The sequence below is a fragment of the Myxine glutinosa genome, chromosome 8 (assembly GCF_964187855.1).
Source record: "Myxine glutinosa chromosome 8, kmMyxGlut1.1, whole genome shotgun sequence".
Classification (NCBI taxonomy): domain Eukaryota; kingdom Metazoa; phylum Chordata; class Myxini; order Myxiniformes; family Myxinidae; genus Myxine; species Myxine glutinosa.
In genome coordinates this window covers 37,687,715-37,709,868 of record NC_136268.1, presented here as the reverse complement: position 1 = coordinate 37,709,868, position 22,154 = coordinate 37,687,715, and the positions used below count along the sequence as shown (strand labels likewise).

Below are 22,154 nucleotides of genomic sequence, written 5' to 3'. Positions count from 1 at the left end.
GGTTATATAAGCCCCACCCTTGACCCTTTTGCGAACCTCCCCAAAACGTTCTCTCTCCGCCCTCTAAAGCCAACCCCTCGTTCTGGGTTGGTCGGCAATGGCTGGTTCACTCCTCCCCTCTATGACGAGGTGGGGACCCGCCTTTCTTCCCCAACCCTGCCTCGTGGTCAATGGCGGCAATTGGAGCGGAGGTAGTTTCCAATCGACGAAAAGGGGGAATGGAGGTTTTGGGAATGGGAATGAAGGGAATCTATCTCTTTCACTTGGTGCAATGGAGTACTTCTATTAATGGGAGACACAGCCTTACCCTAAAACACAGAATAAGACATAACTATCGAACAGGGGTATTCTATGATTGGCCGACGTGTATGCTTGTGGACTAATTATGGGACGCCCTTTTGACCTTTACACAGCTCCGGAGGCAGGAGGCGCAGAATAACCAATAATAATAATAAAGCACACAATAAAAAAACACAATCCTCATATCCGCAACACTGCACCCTCCTCCTCTTAGGCACGTCCCGGGCCTACAACTTTTATTTAGTGTGACACGTAGGTGTAGTTCCCTCTACTTTTAACCTGACCCTGAGTGCGACAGTTTTAAAACATAAATAAATGTGTCCCGCTGCTCCATTGCACCCTGCCTAACAGACTTACGCCCACAGTTAACCGAATTGCGGAATGGTCTTCAAACTATACATTGACGGTGGGGAGCATTATTTACAATGACTCTGCTTTTATTTACAAGACTAACCCAGGACCTGTGATTGTTCTTTCTGGGGGGGAGACAGTCTGCTCTGCATCAATGCACCATGAAAGCACCCAAAAAATGCACCAAAGCACCCTCAAGCACCAATCGGTGCAGTCATCACTGTTCATCAATGTTCAACAATAAAAAATAACCAAACAACCCCTAACCCTGCAGGTGATCTCTTGCTCTTCGGCTCCCTCTGCTGGCTATTATTATGTCTTCCAGTTGTTGTCATTCTCTCTCATTTTCTTACTGGCGGCCTATTTGCAATAAAGTGTGCCCAACGTGTCCATTTTATTTTCTTTATTTATGGCCCACAGGGCCGACTACGTGTGGTTCACCTGTGGGGCATCGGTGCCCTGTGGCCAAGGTCCGCCAGCAAGATTTCGGGCCCTCATGGCCGGTTCCAGCAGAGGGGCCATGCCCCAACCCATGGGGTCCATCAGTGGTGCTCGGCCACAGGCATGTGGTCCATAATGTGGTGCATCGATGCAGACAGCTGGTTCTGGGAATTCCGGGCGCACAATGGAGGACTCACGCACGCTCCCCTCGGCGCCCAATGGCGCACAGGTCATGTGGGAGACAAAAGAGACAAATGAGCGAGGGGTAAGGTCACAAGGGTACACATCAATAAGGCAATGCAAGGCGAAATGTGTACGGAGAGCGAAATGAGAAAGCTCGTCCCTACCGTACGTCACCCCCCCTGTCACCTACACTACCCTTGCCCTTACCCCATATTTACAAAATCTACACATTTACAAATTCGTCGCTAATGTCTCGTCTCCCCATATTTCTTCTACACCAAATTCGTCTCCACAATCCCTCTGGCCAAAATTTGCCATCATCAATTCATCATCAATCCTCATAAGGAGGAAGAGATGGAACACAAAGCACAATGTCACACCCACGTCATGATGCGTCTCACATTCCAAACATTTGCACAGTAAAAAATAATCAAAACATGGCATGGTGTGGAGTACCTGTCACCTCAGGTGAGTGGATGCAGATGGTGCGAGGAGATCCTTCATCCTAACTATCCTCTAAATGATTTTAACACACTTTACACTACCCGGGGTCTCTCCCTGCCAATCCATTGGCCACTTACACTATGGGTTCTAAAAACCAATTCCCATTGACCAAACTGTGGTGCCTCTCAATTTGGGGTCTCACTCCCCTGATTCATCTCCCGGTTCCCTTGCACAATTTCTCGTCTGTGACGTGTAGCTCTCCCAGCAGGTCTACCCACCTGCACACCTCCACCACTGCAGTTGCCACCCGAGCTTACCTAGCTCCTCACCCTAACCTAACTAACTGGGGAAGGCCCCTCCTGGCTCTGTCACCCCTTGGTGCCCTCTGGCACTGGGCTACCCGGGTCCATCCTCCGGATCCTCGGGCCCCATCCACAACTACCGGCTCCCAGAGCCCACCTGCGGCCTCACCTGGCCGACATCCTCACAGTGGTGGAGTGCCCAAACCAACTACACACACTAACAGGCTACACGCCCAGCCATTTCCACAACACTAATGCACCCATCCAATCACCATTCTTCCACCCGCACCACAGACGCCAATATCCAACCACAATTTACCTGTACCCTCTACCTAACACTTACACTACCCGCCCCGGGTATCCGTGATGGGGGTCCATCCTTCCCCCATTCACACCTTCGCACCATCCACTCCACTCCACAATTTCCACCATACTCACTCCACGACCATCCATTCCAATACTCCAGATATTCCACACTACCATTTATTCCACACAACCATTCTCCATACCTGTTGTTGCACACCTGTGCACTCACACCTGGTGCCACCTGCACCCTCCTCCTCTTCCTGGACCATTTGGTCAGCACGACTCATCACTATCACTCCCTCATACACTGCTCCATCCACCTGTTCAGTTGCACACCTGTGCAATCATACTTGGTCAATCACACCTGTTCACAATACACTTCTATACACCTCCAACACTCACACGGCATCATCTGAACTACCTGTTGCCCTGCTAACTTCGTGCTCCCCGTCTTCCCTTTAAACTAAGCACATACCACGTCATTATTATCCACTCTAATCTACCTGCGTCCCCACTACAGGTATCCTTGTCACTAACTAATCTTAACGTTACCTAATGTCATCTTCTAGGGCCCTACACACAATATCCTAACCCACCCGGGCTAATTTTCACTGCCATACACCCCATAAACCTAGTGCTCCTTTGCCCCCCCCCCCCCCTGTGAGGGATGACAGGGTTGCCATCCCACCACATGGGGGACGTTCCCACTATCATCCCCCCCAGTCCTCTGACGCTACGAGCCCCCGTCGCAAGAGGTACTGGGTCCTGCCTCGGCATCTAGAGCCGAGGCGATCCATGAGGGCGCCTGCTCGCTGGCATAAGGTCTTATCCGGTCGGCATGGACGATCCGAGGGGGGGCCCGTGGCCCCATTTTGATTTTAATCACCACGTCACAGATTTGCGACAGGACGACTCCCGGGCCTTGCCAGGGGGAGGTGAGTTTTGGGCACCTGCCCTTCCGCCTCCGGGGATTAAAGAACCAAATCTTCATCCCCGGAGCGTATTGACTCCCCTGGCTCCGGTCGTCGTACCTACGCTTCATCTTGGCCCCCGCCAGATGGAGCTGGCGGCGGGCGAAGGCATGGACCCGCTCCATGCCTTCCTCCAGGTGACGTGCGTAACCCTCCCTCGGCGGTGTATCCGTGGTGTCTGGCACGGGACCGCATAGCAAGTCGGCGGGAGCCCGTAACTCCCGCCCATACATAAGCAACGCTGGACTGCATGCGGTGGCCCCGTGCTGGCTAGTTCGGTAGGCCATCAACAGGTACGGGAGATGTTCGTCCCAGTCATCCTGACGGGTGGTGGTGAACAATGCCAGTTGTTGGATCAATGTTCGATTGAACCTTTCCACCATCCCGTCAGATTGTGGCCGCAAGGGCGTGGTCCTGGTTTTTCGAATTGACAGGAGTCTGCACACATCTTTTAATAATTGACTCTCAAAATTTCGTCCCTGATCGGTGTGCAGCTCCTGTGGAATCCCGTGCCGACATACAAATCCTTCTACGAAGGCCTGCACCACAACCCCGGCTTCTTGGTTGGGGAGGGCGTAGGCCTCTGGCCACTTGGTGAAATAGTCCATTACAACGAGGATATACTTATTACCTTGGCGGGTGCGGGGCAGCGGTCCTAGAATATCCATAGCCACCCGCTCAAGGGGGGCCCCCACCTGATGTAATTGAAGGGGGGCCCTCATCCTCCGTGCTGGTCCCTTTTTAGCAGAACAGGCGTCGCATCTCCGACACCAGTCCTGTATGTCGCGCCCCATATTCACCCAATAGAACCTCCGGCGGACCCGAGATATTGTCTTTGTCCTGCCCAAATGGCCGCCGGAGCGGGTACCATGCACCTGTTGTAATATGACGTTCTTGAATTTGTCAGGGACTATCACCAGCCAGGAAGTTCTATCAGAGGGAACCTCCACCCACTTGCGATATAAGATGTTGCCTTTCAACTCCAGGGTCTGCCACTGAGCCCAATACGCCTTTGTTTGCGCCCCGAGGGGGGTGACCTCTTCCCCCTTTGGTCTTTGCCCCAATTTGACCCAATTGAACACTGGCCCCAGGACAGGATCCTCCTGCTGGGCCGTGCTCCAAGCCAAATCTCAAAATTCCTTGTCCGCGGTTAGTGGCAAAATTGGCCCTCTCACCCGGGTTGCCCGGACGACGAGATTCGGGGCAGAATCGCCCAATTGCTCCCTCTCCTCGTGTCTCGCACAAAATTTGCAGTTTTCCCCCAGACAAGGACGCCGAGAGAGTGCGTCCGCATTACCATGGGCCTTCCCGGCCCTATGGGCCACATCAAAATCGTACTGCTGCAACTTTTCCAACCACCTTGCCATTTGGCCCTCCGGTTCCTTGAACCGAAGGAGCCATTGCAGGGAGGAATGGTCAGTTCGAACCGAAAATGTCCGCCCGTACAGGTACGGGTGGAAATGGTTCATTGCAGCCAGCATAGCCAATAACTCTTTGCGAGTGACACAATAATTTCGCTCGGGCCTACTTAAGGCCCGACTATAGTAACCAATCACTCTCTCCACGCCCTCCTGTGTCTGAGACAAAACTGCGCCCAATCCTTCCTGGCTCGCATCCGTGTCCAGGGTAAATGCCCCGTCACTAGTGGGGTAAGCTAGAAGAGGTGCGGATGTTAGACACCCCTTCAAATTTTGGAAGGCCTCGTGGCACTCCCGCGTCCAATTAAATCGCGTCCCCTTCTCCGTAAGCCGGTGGAGGGGACGGGCCAACTCCGCAAATTTCGCCACAAAGCGCCGGTAGTAGGAGCAGAGTCCTAAGAATCCCCGCACCTCTTTGATGGTACGTGGTGCGGGCCACTCCTCTACCGCTTTAATTTTGTCTGGGTCCGTTTTTACCCCCTCGCAGCCGATCACGTGACCTAGATAGGCCACCTCTCTTGCAAACAAAGTGCACTTACTCGGGTTCAGCTTTAACCCTGCCTGTCTGAGGCACCCGAACACCTGGTCCAAATTAGCTAATGCTTGGGGGAAGGTTTTGGCATGTACTAGGACGTCATCCAGGTATACCAGGCATGATTGCCATGGCATGCCGCCTAGTACATGTTCCATCAATCTCTCAAAGGTGGCGGGGGCGTTACACAAACCAAACGGCATCACAGTAAACTGATACAGCCCCTTACCTGTGGAAAATGCCGTTTTCTCCTTCCCTGTCCGATCCATCTCCACCTGCCAATACCCACTCTTGAGGTCTAAAGTTGAAAACCAATTTGAGCCCGCAACGGCATCGAGCGTGTCATCAATCCTTGGCAGGGGATATGAGTCCTTGAGTGTCACGTTGTTTAGCTGGCGATAGTCCACGCAGAACCGCGTGGTCCCATCCTTCTTTTTGAACAGCACAACAGGTGACATCCAAGGACTTCCCGAGGGCTCGATCACACCTGCGTCGAGCATTTTTTCAACCTGCTCGTCAGCTTCCGCCCTCTTGCTCCAAGAGAGCCGTCGGGCGGCCTGACGAATAGGCCGGGCCTCACCGGTGTGGATCTGATGTTTCACCAGGCCCGTACGTCCAATATCCTCGGTGGACAAGGAGAAGAGGTCCAAATGGGACCCAACCAGTTTGTGTAAGGCCTCCCTCTGGGTACCTCCCAACTCTATGCTACTCCGATTTACCATCTCGCAAATGGGATCGGGCCAATTCCTAGAACTTATTGAAGGCTCCCCCTGGGGCCGGCTCGGCTGGATGTTCTCGCCCCTCACTGACGCGACTTCTCTAACTGGGGTGCAGCCAGCTATCTTCGTGCCCCTTACTATAGTGCGTGGTTCTGTGCTAATATTAATTACTCGGACGGCCACTACCGGCCCGTCCGTTTTTACAAGGGTGCGGCCCATGATTAAACCAGGTATGGATCGCGCTGCCACCGGTTCGACCAGGCCGCAGGATTCCTGCCATGTCGGGCGGGCTAACCATCGGGCCGGCACTACGGCCTCGGCCCCCGGAGGGATGGTCACGGCCTCAGGAGCCTCCAGCTCCACCCTCTCGGCCGTGCTCACCCCCTCCAATGGTAGCTCTTCCACTCCCCATTGCAGGATCCCCCGGCCCAAGTCGATTTTACAACCGCCGGCAGTCAACAAATCCAACCCTATTAAGCACGGGTCGCACACCTCCGCCACCCAAACCTCTATCTCTTGCTTTACCGATCCCAACTTGAGGGTCACAAAACCACGCCCTATGATCGGAGCCGTTGCCCCGGTAGCCAGCTGCAAGCTATGATTTTCCAGACGCTGGATTTTACCCCAGCCGTCTGCACTCAAATTAAGGACCACGGGGCTGATGATCGTGGCGCTGGCTCCCGTGTCCACCACGGCGTCTACCCCCACGCCGGCAATTTTGCACCGAATTGTCAAACTACCTGTTCCAATTTGGCCACAATGAATGACCTGTCGCGTCAACGAGGGCTTCTCCCCATCCCCTACTGCCGAACACCGCCCTGCATGCCCGGCACGTTCTAGTTTCCCGGGCCCTGGCGGGGGGGGGTGTCTGAGGTCGGCTAGGCCGATTGATACGGGGCGGAGTTGAGGGCATCGGTTGGCGGGGAACGTCCCGGTGCGGAGCTCGACACTCCCACGCACGGTGACCCATCCGAGCACAATTATAGCACCTCACCTGGTAAGGTGCTTGCCTCCGGTATTCCAAATTCCCCCCCCTGTATGTCCGAATTGGGGTACTCTGTCGGGGACTACCGGGGGCCACCACTGGGGCCGCCTGCCATGGTCCAGGTCCCGCTAGATGCTGATCCACCAGCCTCCGAACCATGCTCTCCAGGTCAGGGCCCCCGTCGGGGGCGGGCCCCCTTAGGGGGCCGCCCCCCATCTCGGGCCCCACCTGACGCACCGCCACTGCATGGCGCTCGCCTCCCTGGGCCAGGGGCCTCGCTGCTTCCCAACGGGCTGCAGCGTCGGCCGCCTGACTCATGGTCTGCGGGCGCCACATGGCGAGCTGTTGTCGGAGCTCCAGACCCGGAAGGGCCTGAATAAAGTGATCCAGCGCCAGGCTTTCCTGGGAACTCGCTGCCATGTCCGCGTGTGCAATCCCCACTGCGCGGCGAATATCGTGAGCAAGTTCCCCGATGGTCTCCTGGGGCTTGCGTTTACGCTGCGCAAGTTGAGCTTTAACAAGCTCGCTTTGCTGCTCAATACCGAAACGGTTAATTAAAGCCGCACGGAGAGCTGGCAGGGTAAGAGCACCCGGTGGTAAAGCTGTCAGCACCTCCGCCGCCGCACCGCGCAGTGCCCCTACCAGGTGTACTCCACCTTCGTCCGGATTCCAACCGTTGCCTTTACACACGTACTCAAACTGTGCAAGGTACGCCCTCAAATCACTCTTGCCATCATACGGCGCGAGTGGGACTTTGTGGGCGCCCGAAGGTCGGACCCCGCGCGTCACTCCCTGCGGGATCAACGCGGGACCAAACCGCTCGGGCTCCCACAGTACGCTATTCCCGGGGGGCTCCCACGCGTCCCCTGTTCCTCCAAACACTACCCCCCGTGGTGTCGATGCCTGGGTCGCCCTGCCGCAACCCGCTACCCACTCCATACCCGCACATTCTTGCTCACCAGCACCCCCCTCACTCCCCATAGCCAGACCTCCTTGTACACCTCCTCTTTCCACACACTCCGGACCAGTCATACACCTCACCATTGGTCCCTCACGAACACCCGGGTCGAAATCAACCCCCAAGCCGACTGAAGCTCCCCTCACATCACATACATTTCCGAATATATCGCCACTCACCTTGACACCTCGTCTCCGCACCTCCTCTGCCACCTGCCAACTCTTTATTTGGTTAGTGAGCACCTCATCACGATTCGAGCACAGACCTTGTACCAATTCCATCACCTCCTCCTTTATTTCCTTTTTAGTTTCCCTTCGTCTCTTCTTAATTTCACTCACCCCTTCTTCCACCTCCTCTAATTTTTCCTTTACTTCCTTCATCTCCCGGTGCGCCCCCTCTATCTCTTCCTCTAACGCCACTTTAACCGTTTCTATGTGCGTCCTCACCTCTCGGTCCTTCGTCTTCATTACTTCTGTCACCTCTTCCAACTTCTTCGTCAACCCCTCATGTACCATCTGACATTCCTTCTGTGTCGCTATTAATTCGTTTTTAATGTCTTTTTGTGTCGCTTTTAACCCCCCGATTATTGCCGTGTTCTTTTCCACTTGGTCCACTAGTTCCTTTTGTCCCACTGTCAGCTGTTCTACTCCCTTCGTCAGACCCTCTATTCCCCCTTGTAACCTCGCCGTATTATTTCTCACCTCTTTCTCTATACGCTTTTCGCCTCGCTTTACCTCCTCGCGTATCCCCGAGACCTCCTCACTTACACCTCGTCGTATCTCCTCCTTCATCTCCTCCATCTGGTTCCCCATCTGTTCGATTTCCCGGGCGGTATGCTCCCCTATTTCCCGCAATTTGGCTTCCATCCTATTTTCTAACCCCATTAACCCATTTTTAACCCCCTCTAACTGATTCTTCTGGGCAGCCATTCTATTTTCCACCCCCGTTAACCCATTCTTTACCTCTTTTATCCCGTTGTCTAACCCCTCAAATTTAGCTTCTAGCCGTTCCCCCATTTCTCCCATTTTGCCCCCCATTTCTCCCATTTTGCCCCCCATTTCTCCCATTTTGCCCCCCATTTCGCCCCCCAATCGCTCACTATCAGCCCTCGCTTCGTCCCTCATTGCCCCCATTTGCTCACTCTGAGCCTTCATTTGCTCACTCTGAGCATCCATCCGGTTCCCCATTTGTCCCATTTGGCCTTCCAATCGCTCACTGTTCTTGTCCATAAGGGCCTTCATTTGTATCATAAAAAGATTCAAATCCACCGGTGGCGCTGCTACGGTCGCGGGCGCGGCAAAATTTGGTGCCGCTACACCCACGTGCGCGAGGACGCCATTTTGTGCGTCTGATACTCCCTCAACCACATTGCCAATGTTCTCCTCTACTTCGTCCCTCTGATCCTGGGTTACTCCTAACCCCTCCTCTAGCTCACCCACCGGCATCCGATCGCCTTGACCAGCCATGGCGCGATTTCAAAATTCGGGTTTTTGTAAAACAACACAAATTTCCAGCAGCTTGTAATTTTGAGCGCGTTAAGCGCGCTTCGGGCCCGTATCTCACTCCCCGACACCAATTGTTGCGGACGCGGTTAAAGATGTTATTTTACCGAGCGGTTGGTATTACCGCGACCGAACAGTTATTCCCCGATTAGAACCCGATTCCACCCAAACGTTGGCCGGATCGCACCGCGGCTGCTCAATGAAGGAAAAGACTAAAACGACGAATGCAAAGAGGAAGACGAAGGCAAAGAAAGGTTTGGAAATACTACTAAATTTATTTACTATTTACACACATAAGCAAAAAGAAAGCAGTCACGTTTATTTACAGCACATAAGACGCAGGTGACACAGTGAAAATACTAGCTTACCTACAGTCTTAATTAACCCAGGACAGAACAAACAAAAGACAGACTCACGCGGGGAATGATGACAGGAATCGCAGGAGGTGGATGGCTGGAGGTGAACGCTTGGTGGAGCCAACGCGGAGCTTGGTGGAGCTTTGGTGGAGGTGAACGCTTGGTGGAGCCAACGCAGAGCTTGGTGGAGCCTTGGTGGAGGTGAACGCTTGGTGGAGCCAACGCGGAGCTTGGTGGAGCCTTGGTGGAGGTGAACGCTTGGTGGAGCCAACGCGGCTGGTGGGGGGTTGGTGTGACGGGTTCTCTCTCCTTCCCTCACAAGCTTCAGGACTCTTTCTCTCTCTTTCTTAGTCCCACCCAGTCCAACAACTTCCTCTCTTGCTTAGTCCAACTCAAGGCCTTTCTGTCTTCTGATCTCCTCCCTCCTCGACTCTCTCTGGGGGCCTCTGCCTCGGGTTATATAAGCCCCACCCTTGACCCTTTTGCGAACCTCCCCAAAACGTTCTCTCTCCGCCCTCTAAAGCCAACCCCTCGTTCTGGGTTGGTCGGCAAGGGCTGGTTCACTCCTCCCCTCTATGACGAGGTGGGGACCCGCCTTTCTTCCCCAACCCTGCCTCGTGGTCAATGGCGGCAATTGGAGCGGAGGTAGTTTCCAATCGACGAAAAGGGGGAATGGAGGTTTTGGGAATGGGAGTGAAGGGAATCTATCTCTTTCACTTGGTGCAATGGAGTACTTCTATTAATGGGAAACACAGCCTTACCCTAAAACACAGAATAAGATATAACTATCGAACAGGGGTATTCTATGATTGGCCGACGTGTATGCTTGTGGACTAATTATGGGACGCCCTTTTGACCTTTACACAGCTCCGGAGGCAGGAGGCGCAGAATAACCAATAATAATAATAAAGCACACAATAAAAAAACACAATCCTCATAACCGCAACAATATATATATATATATATATATATATATATATATATATATATATATATATATATATATATATATATATATCTGTGCAGCGTCTGTCCTGTCTTGTGTTGTCTTGTCACTGAAGTACTTTCTCAAACTTTAGTGAAATCGTACCAAACTTCTGGTATGCACATATCTCTCCCGTCGGTATGTCCTAAGCGTATTTTTTATTTTATTTTTTCCTATTTTTTTTTGTTGGGGGATTTTTTTGGGGAATTTTTTTTTTTCAACTTCAATTGTTTATAAAATGTGATATCACGTATATTACAAATACATTTGTGCAAAATAATTTTTGAATTATGATTGGTTTAAACCATGACAAAATGGCAACTCGGGTACAGTCATTTATCTATATATCTACACATCTGGGCAGTGTCTGTGTTGACACTTAATGACTCCCTCAAACTTTTGTTTCCGTGGTTGTGAAGTGTTTTTAATAACGTTGTGGTGGTTTTGAATCACGTGGTGGTGAGGTATTTTGAATTATGTGGTGGTGAGGTGTTTTTAAATGACGTGGTGGTGAGGTGTTTTTAAATCACATGGTGGTGAGGTGTTTTGATTTACGTGGTGGTGAGGTATTTATAATTACGTGGTGGTGAGGTGTTTTGAATTACGTGGTGGTGAGGTGTTTTGAATTACTTGGTGGTGAGGTGTTTTTAAATGATGTGGTGGTGAGGTGTTTTTAATTTTGTGGCTGTGAGGTGTTTTTAATTTTGTGGTAGTGAGGTGTTTTTATTACGTGTTTTATGGCTGTGAGGTGTTTTTATTACGTGTTTTATGGCTGTGAGGTGTTTTTAATTTTGTGGTGGTGAGGTGTTTTTATTACGTGTTTTATGGCTGTGAGGTGTTTTTATTACGTGTTTTATGGCTGAGGTGTTTTTAATTTTGTGGTGGTGTGTTTTTATTACGTGTTTTATGGCTGTGAGGTGTTTTTATTACGTGTTTTATGGCTGTGAGGTGTTTTTAATTTCGTGGTGGTGAGGTATTTTTATTACGTGTTTTATGGCTGTGAGGTGTTTTTATTACGTGTTTGATGGCTGTGAGATGTTTTTAATTTCGTGTTTTATGGTTGTGAGGTTTTTTTATTATGTGTTTGATGGCTGTGAGGTGTTTTCAATTTCGTGGTGGTGAGGTGTTTTTAATTTTGTGGTGGTGAGGTGTTTTTATTACGTGTTTTATGGCTGTGAGGTGTTTTAAATTACTTGGTGGTGAGGTGTTTTGAATTATGTGGTGGTGAGGTGTAATCGTCCCAAACTTCCAGTCTGCACCTACCCCTCCCCTTTGTGTGTGCTGAGGGGTTCTTTCTTGAAAAAAAAACATTCAACCTAAATCTTCAACCTAAATAGCCTATAAAAATGTAATATCACAATCACAACAAATACATTTGTGCAAAGTAATTGTTTGTATTATGATTGGTGTAAATCATGACAACACAGCAACTCAGGTACAGTCATTATCCTCAGCTAAAATAAGCCGGTTCCTCAGTAACGACGCGCTCGCCTCACCAAGCTAGTATATATATATATATGTATATCAGTCATTGTGCGACTCAATTCCATCAGTGGAAAACCGCCGGTAAGGTGTCCCATACAGCTACTGCTGCACCTTACTGTGAGCAATAGGCACCGCCTGCCACACGGTAACATTATCTCTGGTATCCACTCACTATATGGAGTCGACCTGAATGCGGTTTGGAGTAATGAAATTCGTATATGTAATTTAGTGCTCCAACCTTATGAGTGAATGTCGTGCGGTCACCGCCACGTATGTCCACATTGCCTGCCAAGCTCCAGAGGAGCCATCTCGCAGAGCGTCATTTTAATAGATGTTTAGGCGGTGCTTATCGCTCCCAGTAAGGTGCAGCAGTAGCTGTATGGGACACCTTATTATTGTTCTTTGATGCAAAACAAAACATGATTACTCGTAAATGGATGTGACCGCTTCAACACGCACAGGCATCACGTGATACGCAACAGGACGAGGTGCATCATGTGATATGGATCAGGGTGAGCTTTGCTCACTGTGCTGCACACGTTTGTCTTTGAGTTAGTTCAGTTCATTGTGAATTAGATGCCCTCATATGATGGAGGATATTGTGAGACAGAAAATTCGCTCTATACACTTGTATTCTGTATCTGGGAATTCGGCTGAAGTTCACAGGCAACTTGTTAAATAATGTGGCGCTGATGCAATGACAGAAGAACCATCGGCAGAATAAACAAGCAGTTTGATTAAACTGGCAGCATTCTTCTAAAACAGTCACCAGGTAGGCCTCGTACTGTTCGAACTGAGGAAAGCAGACCGGTCATTCAACAACAACTCGACAGTAACGCACCATTATCAACTCGTCGCTTATCAAATGTCACCAACATAAGCCGATCATCGATTCGAAGAATACTGAAAGACCTTAATGCGAACCAATACATACCCAGATTAATTCACCAACTGTCTGAGGATGATTTTGACAGGCTTGTTGAGGCATGTGAGACATTGCTTGGGTTAATGGATATGGACAATGATTTGCAGACCAGGATTTTGTGGTCAGATGAATCCCAGTTTACTTTATCTGTTTCTGTGAATCGTTATAACAGCGTGATATGGGCAGTAGACAACCCACAATTTACTGTTGAGCACAACGTCCAGTATCAAGCTAGTGTGTCCATTTGGGCAGACATTTCTTCTGGAGACACTGTTGGACCAATATTTGCGAAGAAAATGTGAATGCCGCAAATTACCTTCTAATGTTGGAGCAGCATGTATTTCCACTTAATGATGGCCAAATGTGGTTCATGCATGATGGTGCGCCTGTTCGTTATGCGGCCAGTGTACACCAGGCCCTTGGTTTGAACTTTACAGACAAATGGATAGGCCGTCGTGGTCCGGTTGAATGGCCGCCGCGCTCTTGTGATTTAACACCCTGTGATTTCTACCTTTGGGGTTTCCTCAAACGCAAAGTGTATGCGAGGAATCCTACGACCCTTAGAGACTTGAAACAATTAATCCGTAATGAGACTGCTGCCTTAATGACGGAAACGTGTAGAACTGTGTCAGAGTGTTTCGTCATGGCTACAGCTGTGCATGGACAATGTAAAGGAAAGCAGTTTGAACATTTGAACTGATCTGTTTCATGTATACAGTCACGTGAAAAAGTAAGTACACCCCATGTAAAGTTTTGACTTTTTCAACATATTTCAACATACAGCTATTTGATCTTCATTTCAACAATATTGAAAGATAAAGATGATATAATATAACAAATATCATGAAACATTTACATTTTGTAGTCCATTGTATAATTTAAATAAACATAAATGCAAATTTCGCATGTGGAAAAAGTAAGTGCACCCTTGGCTCTAATAGGTGGTATTGCCCCCTTTGGCAGAAACAACCTCAAGTAGGCATTTCTTATAACTGTCTAGCAGTCTCTGACATCGACTGGGAGAATTTTTTTCCCACTCCTCCATGCAGAATTCTTTCAGCTGTGCGATGTTTGAGGGGTTTCTTGCGTGCACAGCTCGTTTCAAATCCCCCTACAACATCTCGATGGGATTTAGATCCGGGCTTTGACTTGGCCATTCCAGAACCCTCCATTTCTTTCTTTTCAGCAATTCCTTGGTGGATTTACTGGTATGTTTAGGGTCATTGTCATGTTGCAAGGTCCACCTTCGGTTGAGCTTCAACTTCCGACAGATGGCCTCACATTATCCTCCAGCACCCTCTGGTACAATGAAGAATTCATAGTGGATTCTATGATGGTGAGCTGCCCAGGCCCTGATGCAGCAAAGCGGCCCCAAACCATAATATTTCCACCACCATGCTTTACAGTTGGTATCAGGTTCTTGTGGTCAAATGCTGTCTTTGGTTTTCGCCAAACATGTCTTCTGGTACTGTGGCGAAATAGCTCTACCTTTGACTCATCTGTCCAGAGCACATTGTTCCAGAAGTGCTGGTAAAGACCTTGGTGTTCATTGGCAAACTTTAGTCTTACCCTGATGTTCTTTCTGGACAGCAAAGGTTTCCTCCTGGCACACCTCCCATGTAGATCAAATTTGTGCAACCTCTTTCTCATGGTAGACTCGTGCACTTTGACATCAACACTGGAAAGAGCTACCTGTTGGTCCCGTGATGACATTCTGGGGTTCTTAGAGACTTCTTTCAGCATCTTGCGGTCTGCTCTCGGGCTGAACCTGCTGGGGCGGCCTGGCCTGAACAAGTTGGCAGTTGTTTGGAATCTTCTCCACTTGAAGATGATCTTCCGGACAGTCGAATGATTGATTTCAAATTGTTTGGAGATCTTTTTAATTCCCTTCCCAGACTCGTAGGCATCTATAACCTTCTTTCTGAAGGCCTCAGAGAGCTCTTTTGATATAGGCATGGTGACGCCACACACTTCAACAACAAAGAGCAAACCAAACTAAATGTCTGAGGTTTAAATAAGCCAGGTTCCTCCAAGATCCTTTCTAACATGTTCTCATCATTTGCACCTGAGCTGGTGCACCTGATTCTAATTTTAGGTATTTGAAGTAGTGATAAATGTCGGGGTGTACTTACTTTTTCCACATGCGAAATTTACTTTTTCACGTGACTGTATATATATACATACACACAATTTCCTCTTTACCGCTGTCCATGGCCTAAGAAATGCTGGAGTAGTTCCGATCCTTTCTCATCACATCTTATGTCAGTGGGTATGTGTTGAAGAGAAAATAATCGCTCGTCTCTGTCATCGTCTTTGGGAGCTCATACCATTTCATTCTGTTTCATTTCTCATTCAAGTATTTTGGGGATTACTTCTCAGCACAACTCAATTTATTTCTCTCTTAGGTTTCAAAAATTTCATCGAGACCTTTTCCATGTCAGTTGCACAGATTTATTTACTGTTTTGTCCATGACACAGGAATCCGTGTAACATTTCTTTACACTTTTGTTGTCTTTTTGTTAACCAAAGTTTTCTAAATTTTAAACCACATCATATAGCAATGGCTTTTCACGTGTTTACTTATTGTGAGAGCAGGAATGTTCTCATAGATGCTCACCTGTAAGGTGTCTGCTCCTGGGGTTTTATCCTCGACATGATACATTTTGCTCCAACTTGGCAATACTGGCATCCCGTGCCATCAACTCAAGGGATTGCATTCTGGAGTGCGCTGTCCATTGGATGGCATGGAAATGACGGGCCAAATGTAATTTTAGCTGTACCTTAAAAACGGTGCGTGCTACCTTTATTACCTTGTGATAATTAAAATGCACACGCATACTTTCTGTGAAGCTTATTTGAAAGTCAAGTGAATGCATTATATATGTGTACAGCATGTGGTGATAGCAATTTGTAACTGGTGACTCACCATGAACCATCCATAACTTATTTCAGTGTTGTTTGTCACCACAGTGCAAATGGTTATCGTGTTGAGTGAAGAACGCACCTTTTGTGCACGTCTCATTATTAATCACCTCTATTTTTCAATGCATCAATTATTCTTCAATTGTAATTGTCCTTCCGTTTCCTTTATTCTGCTGTCGATTCGCTTTAAAAATGGCATTTTTATTGGTCTAATAGCTGATAAGCTCCTTGAAGCACGTGCAGAATTCTCAATTTGAATGTCAAATGTGTAAGAAATGTATTTACAGGACTTGATTTTCAACAGCACTCAAGATTGTAAAAGCCTTGTTATTTTTGTTTCATCAAATGATCTTTAAACAGATGATACTTGAATGCCTCTTATGTGGATTTCTTTGTCTGTGGATCTTTTAGATCATCAGAAGCTCGAAAGAGAGGCACGGATCTGTCGCCTGCTCAAGCACCCCAACATTGGTGAATATCCTGGCAATGCATCATTCTGATCAGTCTTTGTCATGGCGACAGCACTTTTATAAACTGCAATTTTCGAATAAACGTCTTATTTAAGTAAATAATACACCCACTCGCTGAGGGAGTGGCAAGAGGAGTCATGTCATTGTCCTTATCATTACTATAATAAAAATTTACTTCCGTAAGGGTGTTGCAGGGTAATATTACGCATCATATGAAGCCCTTGGGGAGGGGTGATATTGTTTTGTTAACAGCATTAATATTGTGCTATTATCATTATTGTTGTTATTACTTTTGTTATTAGAAACGGCCTTGGGAAAACACCATGATAAGCCTTAACATGTCGTTTGTCCATGGAGGAAACCCCCCTTGGGGAGAGGGATAGCGGCCTTGTAAAAACGGCAGGATAAGCTATTTATTCACCTTAACACAGAGTTTGCCTCAGGAGGAAATCTCACTTGGAAAGGGGGACAAATGAATTCGCTACAACCTCCATAGTTTTGTCCTTAGTCCTCCTGTCAAGTTTGGTTGAAATTGGATAAGTAACAACAGAATGTATCGCAGTCAGACAGACAGACAGACATCAAATTGCGTATTTTAGTAAGATATAAATAAATAATATACATATGTTCTACAAAGCACTTCAGATCAGGAGGGGGCTATAAGGCCCATCTTAGCATACGTTAGTATTGCTAACCTATGGTTGTCTGTCCGTGCTTTTGAATTGAATGAATCAGCCTTTAGAGGCCATTTTTCCCCGCAGAGCGGGGGTTGGCCTTTTTTTGGCACCGTGGCCCCCTTTTCGAGGCAATGTTTTATGGCCGGATGCCCTTCCTGCCACCAACCCTGTTAGTTGCCTCTTGCGACGCGCAGGGAATTACCACCATGCTGGTACTCAATTTGCCGACCTCGGAAGGATAACAGGCTGAGTCAACCTCCCTGGCGATAATTCAGCGATCAACTGGGATTCAATCCCAGGTTCCCAAGCCGGCACCCTAACCGCTAAGGCAACACCAGGCTGGTGTAGCTTTATCCCTTTTAAATGCTGAGCGTTAAGCAAGAAAGCAGCGTGTATGATTGTTAATGTCTGTGGTATGACTCGGCCAGGGTTCAAACCATGGACCTCCCAGACTCAGAGTGGTAAAGCCACTTAACCTTTGTAGAATATTTGAAAAGCTCTGCCCATAAATGAGTGGGTCACAGAGCTTTTTGTGTTTATCTTTGGCTCCCTGTACCCAGCTCTGGTGAGAGTAATAGGGTTTCGGGTAGATTAAGACCTAAAGTTCAGGAAATGAATGTGACCTAATCTATGTATACGTCGTTCTCATATTTAGGTTTTCATTTTTTTGTGAAAGCCACTTAAACGTCATCGGATATAAGTTTGCTTTTTGCTGATGATTAATTAATTCCTTCATTTACATTTTACAGGAATTGCAATTTGTTTTGAAATGTCCAGCTTCATTCTTGGGACTACAGTGCTGTAATTGGTCTTTATTTTGATTAATTGAAGCTTCTTCTCCTAAAGTGAAAGCCTTTCGCAACTCTTAAGTGTTTTAATCTCAGACAGTCTTTGTTGAATATATATTTTGCAGAGTAAATGTTTGCATTTTGAATATTCCACCGAATAATTATTTGAGCTTCAGAGTCGGTTTGTTTCCGGCTAAACGAGCTATATCATGTTGGAATAATGATTAGCGGGTTATAGCAGAGGAATTATTAATCTCCTCCGTACCATCATCGAATTGAGTTGTTGCACTATGTCTATTTGTTTTGTTTTTTCGCTGCGACAGAAATCCTTTGAGAAATGTGCAATAAATTATGCTGCATTGAGGTGATTGAAGAAATTGATGCCACCAAATATCTGTAAATTTTGCTTCAATAATGTTGAGCTCAGATAAGTCTCTATGTAATTAAAAGTTTATCATTTGCAGTGCAGGGAGGAGCAGGTCCCTCGGACAGATGAAATAGACAAAGGACAGATTGACAAGCGGGGCAATTTATAATGTCAGGGACAGGTAGCACAAAAATGTGTAACATTACCAATGGATGTTATCAACAGAATGTTGATGGAGGTATGCTTACTGCCGTGGGAAGGAAGGACAAGCTGATGTTTCGGGCATTAGCCCTTCATCAGAGCAAAATAGGATGCTCATCATTCATCACAGCTATTTTACTCCGACGAAGGGTTAATGCCAAAAATATCAACTTCTACTTGCTTCCCAAGATGGTTATCATACTTCGATCAACGTCCTGTTGATTCCATCCATTGTTCTACCTATCGGTTGACACTAGTTCACTAGTTCTTCTTGTGATATTACCTTATTTGATGTTTAAATGATGACTATTGATGTTGACTTGTGTTTCGCTGTTCATGGCAGCTTAGCTGTTCTTCTCTTCTTCCACCTCTGAAGAAATTTCCTGTTCAGAAGTTGTGTCATCATAGTGTTAGTCTTCGTCGTTGTCGTCTTCGTTCTGGTTGCTCAAGCACATCCCTTTGTTGTCTTTTTTTATCTGTTTAATTACTCTCTCCTTATCTAGCTTACATATCTCATTCCACAAAAGTACTTCAGATGACCTAATATACAGTCACATGAAAAAGTAAATATACCCCATGGAAAGTTTTGACTTTTTCAACATATTTCAACATACAGCTATTTGATCCTCATTTCAACAATATTGATTGATAAAGGTGATGTAATATAACAAATATCATGAAACATTTACATTTTGTAGTCCATTGTATAATTTAAATAAACATAAATGCAAATTTCGCATGTGGAAAAAGTAAGGACACCCTTACATTTATCACTACTTCAAATACCTAAAATTAGGACCAGGTGCACCACCTCAGGTGCAAAAGATTAGAACATTGTTAGAGAGGATCTTGGAGGAACCTGTCATTTTTAAACCTCAGACATTTAGTTTGGTTTGCTCTTTGTTGTTTAAGTGTGCGGCGTCACCATGCCTAGATCAAAAGAGCTCTCTGAGGCCTTCAGAAAGAAGGTTATAGATGCCTACGAGTCTGGGAAGGGATTTAAAAATATCTCCAAACAATTTGAAATCAATCATTGGACTGTCCGGAAGATCATCTACAAGTGGAGAAGATTCCAAACAACTGCCAACTTGTTCAGGCCAGGCCGCCCCAGCAAGTTCAGCCCGAGAGCAGACCGCAAGATGCTGAAAGAAGTCTCTAAGAACCCCAGAATGTCATCACGGGACCTACAGGTAGCTCTTGCCACTGTTGAAGTCAAAGTGCACGAGTCTACCATGAGAAAGAGGCTGCACAAATTTGATCTGCATGGTAGGTGTAAAAAAAAAAACACCTTTAGAGGCCATTTTTCCCCGCAAGCGGGGGTTGGCCTTTTTCGGGAACTGTGGTTGTTGTTGTTTTTCGGTTCCCTTTTTGAACAATGTTTTACGGCCGGATGCCCTTCCTGACGCCAACCCTTTTTGCCGCCTTTAACGACAAGCAGGGAATTACCAGTGAACTGGTACTCAATTTGCCGACCTCGGAAGGATGACAGGCTGAGTCAACCCCCCTGGCGTTAATTCAGCGATTGACCGGGATTCGAACCCAGGATCCTAGGATCCTAAGCCGGCACCCTAGCCGCTAGCCCAACACCAGGGATACTGTAGGTGTGCACACCTGGTAGGTGTGCCAGGAGAAAACCTTTACTGTCCAGAAAGAACATCAGGGCAAGACAAGTTTGCCAATGAACACCTAGGCAAAGACCAGCACTTCTGGAACAATGTGCTCTGGACAGATGAGTCAAAGGTAGAGCTATTTGGCCACAGTACCAGAAGACATGTTTGGCGAAAACCAAAGACAGCATTTGACCACAAGAACCTGATAAAAACTGTAAAGCATGTTGGTGGAAATATTATGGTTTGGGGCAGCTTTGCTGCATCAGGGCCTGGGCAGCTCACCATCATGGAATCCACTATGAATTCTTCATTGTACCAGAGGGTGCTTGACGATAATGTGAGGCCATCTGTAAGAGAGTTGAAGCTCAACCAAAGGTGGACCTTGCAACATGACAATGACCCTAAACATACCAGTAAATCCACCAAGGAATGGCTGAAAAGAAAGAAATGGAGGGTTGTGGAATGGCCAAGTCAAAGCCCGGATCTAAATCCCATCGAGATGTTGTGGGTAGATTTGAAACGAGCTGTGCATGCAAGAAACCCCTCAAACATCGCACAGCTGAAAGAATTCTGCATGGAGGAGTGGGCAAAAATTTCTCCCAGTCGATGTCAGAGACTACAATAACACAACAACAACAAGAACATCTGGTAGAGACTGGGAGACTGGTAGACAGTTATAACAAATGCCTACTTGAGGTTGTTTCTGCCAAAGGGGGCAATACCACCTATTAGAGCCATGGGTGTACTTACTTTTTCCACATGCGAAATTTGCATTTATGTTTATTTAAATTATACAATGGACTACAAAATGTAAATGTTTCATGATATTTGTTATATTATATCACCTTTATCTATCAATATTGTTAAAATGAAGATCAATTAGCTGTATGTTGAAATATGTTGAAAAAGTCAAAACTTTACATGGGGTGTACTTACTTTTTCACATGACTGTATGACTTGCATCCACTGTTAGTTTGCTTCTTTGATTGTTTCTCCCTTTATTTTTATCACTTATGACAGCATGAACTTCAAGAACATTTTGTTCTTTGAAATTTGAACATTAGAAAAATAATACATAAACATTTTTGTACTTTACCATCCACTTCCATCACTTTTCTCAAGTTTTCTTTCTCATCGTGATAGCTAACCATCATCATTAATATACACGTACAGACACAAAGATATACATCTGCATCCGTACACCTATATTACCGTAATTTAGTCTTTTGTTTTTCACCTCTAGCCACGTAGAATCCTTTATTCAAACTCTGCCATATACTTACATTCTTCATGAAATGATAATTTGCGAACATTTTGTTTTAAGTTTTGTGACCTTTCTTCCTCTGCTCCTTCTTCTTCCTCTTCCTCGTCTTCTTTTTCCTCTTCTTCTTCTTCTTCTTCTCAAAAGGCACTTATTTATTCATTCATTTCTTATTTTCATGTGATTAGTAGCTCCACACTGCTGATTAAATTCCACATGCTATCCTCAACACAATATAACTTATCTAATTTCCTTTTTATAATTGAAATGGAAAACTAGTCTTCGTAAAGGTTAGTTTTGGTCTGCATCAGCGGACTTCAACAAAAAATTAACGCAAGAAACGTCAGCTTCTCCTTGCTTTCCATGGCAGTTAGCACTTCAATCAATATTCTATTGATTCCATCTTTTTGTAATAAACTTGGATGTCATATTTATATTTTCGATAGCTTGCACTTTGTGAAACAACATTGCATTTTTACAATCTACAACATAAGTGCAGAGGACAGCGAGCTTTACATCACCATCTCTAACCAGGCATCCCAGAGGCAAGCACATGTGGTACCAACGGAACTGTCCCTCAATCTACAACACCCAGCCCCTTCCATAGAGGTCTCCGAACTAATTCATTAACCAGGCTAAACTTTGCTTTATTTCTGAGATCTGATGGAATCGGGCACATAAAACCAAATCTTCTC

General features: G+C 46.8%; 1 protein-coding gene across 19 annotated transcripts in view; it reads left to right on the top strand.

Moving 5' to 3' along the window:
* The window catches only part of LOC137432425 (calcium/calmodulin-dependent protein kinase type II delta chain), a 268,454-nt gene that overhangs the window by 58,518 nt on the left and 187,782 nt on the right, over positions 1 to 22,154 (top strand). For all 19 annotated transcript variants that reach the window (XM_068124347.2, XM_068124345.2, XM_068124341.2 and 16 more), the window contains exon 3: positions 16,497 to 16,556. In XM_068124347.2, coding sequence (XP_067980448.1) covers positions 16,497 to 16,556 — 60 coding nt within the window. The remainder of the gene's footprint in view (positions 1 to 16,496; positions 16,557 to 22,154) is intronic.